The sequence below is a fragment of the Zingiber officinale genome, chromosome 11A (assembly GCF_018446385.1).
Source record: "Zingiber officinale cultivar Zhangliang chromosome 11A, Zo_v1.1, whole genome shotgun sequence".
In the NCBI taxonomy this organism is placed as follows: domain Eukaryota; kingdom Viridiplantae; phylum Streptophyta; class Magnoliopsida; order Zingiberales; family Zingiberaceae; genus Zingiber; species Zingiber officinale.
The window spans coordinates 24,911,129-24,917,235 of record NC_056006.1 but is presented as its reverse complement, the minus strand read 5'-3'; the positions used below and the strand labels follow the sequence as shown (position 1 = coordinate 24,917,235).

Genomic DNA, 6,107 nt, shown 5'->3' with positions numbered 1-6,107 from the left:
CACTGACAGTTAGTTAGTTTGTCTAACTTCCCCTTCTGAACTAGATGTAAAATAACATTAGATAGGGTTGATGTTGAATGAATACACAGATTAATGTATATAATCTCGATAGTAAAAATCTGAATTCTTATTTATGTTAAACTGTATTAATTATAAATCAGTCAGTTGTTATACTCATTTTCTATACTAATTTTCTAAATACATGCATAATTTGCAGCTTCAAACTTGATACAAAAGACATGAGTTGCAGGAGGTTAATGAGAAGTTTCATCATTCCCAACAAGGCTACACTACTTGTGGCAATCAGAGGGTTTGCAGCAGGTGGCAAAGCAAAGAAAGGTTCTAAAGGTGGTGATGCTCCTAAAGCAGCTGGATTAAGCAAAGAAGTGAAAAGCACAACAGTTTATGGAGCCAACATCCTTAAAGAAGGTGGAGACCCCAAAATTTTGCCGGACGCAGAGTATCCAGATTGGCTGTGGCATCTACTGGACAAACGCCCTCCATTAAGTGAGCTCCGAAGAAAGGACTCAGAGACTCTTCCTTTTGAAGACCTTAAACGATTCGTTAAGCTGGATAATCGTGCACGTATCAAAGACAATAATGCTGGCAGGGCTAAAAGCTAAGTTCTATTAGTTTGATATGTCGTCCTCTTATTGTCTCTGCTGTAATAAATTTTCTGATATTTCAATCTGAAACTTAGTCGGATTCTTTATGTTACTACTATTGGATGTTGAGCTTGCATCATTAAAATAGCCTGACCAATCGATATCAACGATGGTTTAAATCTTGTCTGGGAACAATGGTTCTAAATCATGTCTGGAAACTTTGTTGAGAATTGAGATGTTCATCTTTGTTAAAAGCAGTGTACCTTTTGCTTAGATTAATTTACATTTCATCCATACGTGACTCACTTCTTTTGCCACTTGTTCGCGCACGTTGAGAGACTTTCTACATCACTTTGCCTGCTTTTAAGATCTTTACTGGCTTTTTCATACCGCTCATTTCTTTATCACATAATAATTTTATGGATTTTTTGCATGCTTTTCTAAATTTTTCTCAACCCATTTTAAAATTTGCTTACAAATGAAAACTAATGTATCTGTAAGTCTCTTTATGGATTATATGGATTTTGGAGTGGTTCGAAATGTGTTGGAACAATGTAGTCTGGCCGACAACAAGGATGGAGATCAAAAGTGTGGGTTTCAGCAGCAATTTGGCACTGAAGCACTCCATCACAGAGTGGAAGGACAGGAGCGAGGCGACGAGGATAAGGATCGCAAGAAGCGCTTTGTCACTAGCCAATTCAGAGGACATGTTGCTAGATGCAATCAAGGAGCTGCAAGTGCTGAGCCAACTGAGAAGGTGCAACAGGGAGCACATGCACAATGCCGGAATTAAGTTACTCATTTTCTTCTGCACGAATGTGCGGTGAGAGGTGATGCAGCTTCTGCGCTTGCTGGTGGAGGATGAAGCCGGGGAGGTTTGAATTCTGGTCTTGCAGGTCCAGTTAGGCTGCAGTTTCTTTATGATCATGGATTTTGAATTGTCAGGTCATTGTTGCAAACACAAGAATAAAGCCCTCACAAGGACAATCAAGATGATATCCAGCTACAACTCCTAAGAGAGGCATGCAGCTGTTTCATTCCTGCTAGTGCTCTCCAAATCCGAAATGTTCTTGGACAGGATAGGGGGAACCCCGGCGGCATCTTGATCCTCATCTCCATGAAGTACAACAAGGAAGCCGATCCTTTCTCCGCGGCCAAAGCAGAAGAAACTCTCAAGAACTTGGAGAAGTCGCCGATAAACATCAGATGCATGGCAGAGAATGGCTTCATGGAACCGCTTTTGAACCACCTCATCGATGGTATCCATTCAATCCTTAAACATTTATCGTTGTATAATTTAGATTATTGTTTGTTTATCAATTATCATGATGAATGCAGCAGGTTCGGAAGAGGTGCGGATGGAGATGGTGAGCTACCTCGGAGGAATTGTTCTTGAGGATGAGATGAAGACTTATGTTGCAGAGAGAGCCTCCACCACCCTGATTCAAATGATCAGAAGGGAAGCACTCAGAGCTCTGGTGCAGATCTCAGCTCACCCTCCCAACTGCAACATTCTGATGGCCGCAGGCATCATGCAGACTGTGGTCGAAGAGATTCTTCCGCGCAGAATCAACAGCGAGCCGCTGGATTCTCCCAAGGAGGCCACCACGATCCTCGCCAACATACTCGAATCTGACGAAGAAGGTTCGTCGGAGATGAAAGTGAGCGAGACCGGGCACACCATCGTCTCGCATTACTTCATATACAGCATCGCCCAATTGATTAAGAGCTCCATACCGGAAGAAGCGAGTGCGAACCTTGTAAGGATCTTGCTTTCCCTGGCCAAGCTGCCATACGCGATGGCCACTGTAGTTTCGGTGGTCATGGAGATCGGCGTGATGCAAACCTTCGTTGAATTCCTCAACTCTGAGCTGGAGGCGCTTGCCGTGGTCGCTGCAAAGCTGCTCATCGCACTGTCTGCAAGATGATCGGCCAACCGGAGGGCCTGATCGTGGGCTACTGTCCTGGTCTCTGTTTTCCACAGAGGGGACGGCAACGGCAATGGCAAGAAAATGGCCGAGATTTACATACAAGAGGATCTGTGCTCTATAAGTAGACGGGATCCAAAATTGTGGACTAGAGGATTCGTGTTTTTAGGTAGACGAGATCTTTTGTCCATAAATTATATATTAGAGGATGGTCCACTCATCTATTTAAGTGATGGAATCCATTAAAATAAATTAATCTATAAAATAGATTATCCTTTATTTTATAAATTACGAATAAGAGGATTTGAGCTCCAATTTAGGCATGTAATTACTGGTTTAAACTCTTAGATTACGAAGCAATTCATCCTAGGACGAACTTCGAGTTATCTAACTTTTTAATTTTTTATTCGGATGTATGTAATCTTACATCTTTCCTCTCACTCAATCCTCGATGACAGGCCGAAAACTCTTATATGTTTTTTTCTCTGATTGAAGAGGGATCTGTCGAGGCGAATCCCGAGGAAGATTAAATTATCCTTCCATATGTTAGGATTTATTCCTTCTCAACAGAATAGATCGTCTGATTTCATAATCAGAATAATAATTAATTTACAAATAAATACAAAGTTTAGAATTATAATTTATTTATTTAAATTATTTATTCAAATTATTTTAACACATTTAATACAAACCGGCATATGATTTATGTAAATATATTTTGAACACTATAATTCTCCCATTCTTAATTAAAATTTTATCCTTAAAATTAAAATATATCAAATAATTTCAGATAGTGACTTTTCATGTTAGTCTTGGTCTCTCAAGTGGCTTTCTCCTCGGAGTCATTTAACCACATGACTTTGATCATCTTTATCGCCCTATTCCGCAGCTTCTTGCTTAAAATCTACGTAGGCCTATCTTTATAAGACAAGTTTGGTGTAAGCTGCAATGGCTTAAAGTTTAGTACGTGTGAAGAATTTGACATGTACTTACGAAGCATAGATACATGGAATACATTGTGTACTCTCGTAAGATTAGATTGTAAGGTCATTCGATATGCCAAGGTTCCCACTCTGTCCAGAACCTCAAATGGTCCGATGTATCTTGAATAAAATTTGTCCTTCTTGCCAAATTACCTTCATGGGAGCTGCCTTTATAAACACATGGTCTCCAAAACTCGAGCTCTCTTCTTCTCCTATCAGTATGACTCTTCTGTCGGCTCTAAGCGACCCTCATTCTATCATGGATTCTGACTACTAAGTCTGTTGTATGCTGAATGATTTATGATCCAATCTCAGTTCGTTCTCCCATCTCGTCCCAATGAATAGGTGATCTACACTTTCTCTCATAAAGTGTCTTATAAGGAGTCATCCCTAAAACGACTAATAATTATTGTTATAGGTAAACTCCACTAGAGGTAGCTTCGACTCCCAGCTTCCTTGAAAATCGATCACGCAAGCACGTAACAAATCCTCTAGGATCTGTATCACCCTCTCTGACTGGCCATCCGTCTGGGGGTGAAGCATAGTACTAAATGACAACTTAGTTCTCATAGCAGTGTGCAGACTTTTCTAGATGGGCGATATAAATCTCGGATTCTTATCTGACACTATTGAAACTGAAATCCCATGTAGTCTGACTATCTCTCGAATGTATAATTCTGCATACTGCGTCATAGTAAAAATCGTCTTTACGGGCAAAAAATGTGATGATTTAGTGAAACGATCAACGATCACCTAAATGACATTAAAGGTTTTCACCGTCCTCGGCAATCCCACCACAAAGTCTATCGTAATGTTCTCCCATTTCCACTTGAGAATAAGGAGTGGTCTAAATATCCCTGATGGTCTCTGATGCTCCGCCTTTACATGTTGACAATTTAGACATTCCAATACAAAATGTTTAATGTCTACCTTCATGACTAGCCACCAATAGAATAGTTGTAAGTCGTTATACATCTTTGTACTCCCCGGATGTATGGAATATGGAGAAGTATGTGTCTCTATCATAATTTCCACCCTAAGGGAATCAGTATTGGGTACCCAAAGTCATCCTCTATATTTGGTTATTCCATCCTCCACAGAATACAACATCCGACCCTTAGCTTCATCCTTTCGTCTCTACTTTTGCAATTGCTCGTCTGTTGCCTATCCGATGTAGATGTAGTCTCTTAAAGTAGATTGTACCCTCAGTGTGAATAATCTAGGATCATTGCCTTTAGCATCGATCTCCAGTTCGAAACTCTGAATCTCTGTTTAAAGAAGTTTTTTGCATCGATAAGTGGGCTACGATTGTTGTCTTCCTATGAAGGCATCTCCAACGACATTAGCCTTTTCTAGGTGATAGCTAATATCACCGTTGTAATCCTTCATGAGCTCCAGCCAATGTCTCCAAATTTTTAAGGCAAAAACAACTGTTTCTAATTCCAAGTTATGTGTCGGATAATTCTTCTCATGAGTGTTCAATTGTCTAGACCCATAAGCAATAACTATGCTACATCAAAATGACACCCATTCTAAGTTTAGAAGCATCAATATATAGCACATAGTCCTCTTATCCTGATGGCATAGCTAGAACCGGCGCGGTAGTAAGTACTTGCTTCAGTTCCTCAAAACTTTTCTGATAGTCAGTTCCCCATACGAACTTGGCATTCTTCTTCGTCAAGGCTGTCAAGGGCACTATAATGGACGAAAAACCTTGGATAAACTTTCGATATTAGCCGACCAACTCTAAGAAGCTGTGTATCTCAATTGCGCTTCTCGACATTGCCCATTCTTTCACAGCTTCCACCTTGGATGGGTCCACTACTACCCCTTCGTTTGAAATAATGTGGCCTAAACATGCCACCTTCTCCAACCAGAATTCACACTTGCTGTACTTAGCATATAGCTTTTGATCTCAAAGTACCTGCAATGTGGTCCTCAAGTACTGTCGGTGCTCCTCTTTGCTCTTGGAGTACATCAGGATGTCATATATGAATACAATAACGAATTCATTCAAGTACGATTGGAACACGCAATTCATGAGATCCATGAAGATCGCTGGGGCATTTGATAATTCGAATGACATCACTAAAAACTCATAATGCCCATATCAAGTTCTGAAGGTCGTCTTGTGAACATCTACTTCTTTCACCCTAAATGGATGGTACCCTAAACGAAGATCTATCTTTGAGAATACTGATGCTCCTTGCAACTAGTTGAAGAGATTCTCAATCCTCGACAACAGGTACTTATTCTTTACAGTCACCCTATTCAATTCTCGATAGTTAATATAGAGAGTCTCATGCTTCCGCCCTTCTTCTTCACGAATAACACTGGCATGCCCCATGGAGAGTGACTAGGGTGAATAAACCCCTTATCCAGCAGCTCTTGGATCTAGTCCTTTAATTCTTTCATTTCTTCGGGTGTTAGGCAACACAACACCTCAGAAATTGGCATTATACCCGACAACCATTCAATAACAAATTCTACCTCTCTCTTAGGTGGGATGTCGACAACATCATCCGGGAATACCTTAGGGAACTCCCTAGCCACTTCCACCTCCTCTATAGGCTAACTAGCTACGTCCGGGA

The 6,107-nt window shown here is 40.6% G+C and overlaps 1 protein-coding gene across 2 annotated transcripts; it reads left to right on the top strand.

Annotated features, from left to right (window-relative positions):
* Nucleotides 1-635: 635 nt before the first annotated feature.
* Nucleotides 636-2,825, top strand: LOC122032646 (putative U-box domain-containing protein 42). Of its 2 annotated transcripts, none has more exons than XM_042591960.1 (3): nucleotides 636-1,480; nucleotides 1,551-1,864; nucleotides 1,947-2,825. In XM_042591960.1, the coding sequence occupies exons 2-3, from the start codon at nucleotides 1,723-1,725 to the stop codon at nucleotides 2,531-2,533; spliced, it is 729 nt and encodes a 242-aa protein (XP_042447894.1). In that variant the 5' UTR covers nucleotides 636-1,480; nucleotides 1,551-1,722; the 3' UTR covers nucleotides 2,534-2,825. The 2 variants fall into 2 exon arrangements, with proteins under 2 accessions (XP_042447894.1, XP_042447893.1); XM_042591959.1 differs by having other exon boundaries at nucleotides 1,944-2,825.
* The last annotated feature ends 3,282 nt before the right edge of the window (nucleotides 2,826-6,107 follow it).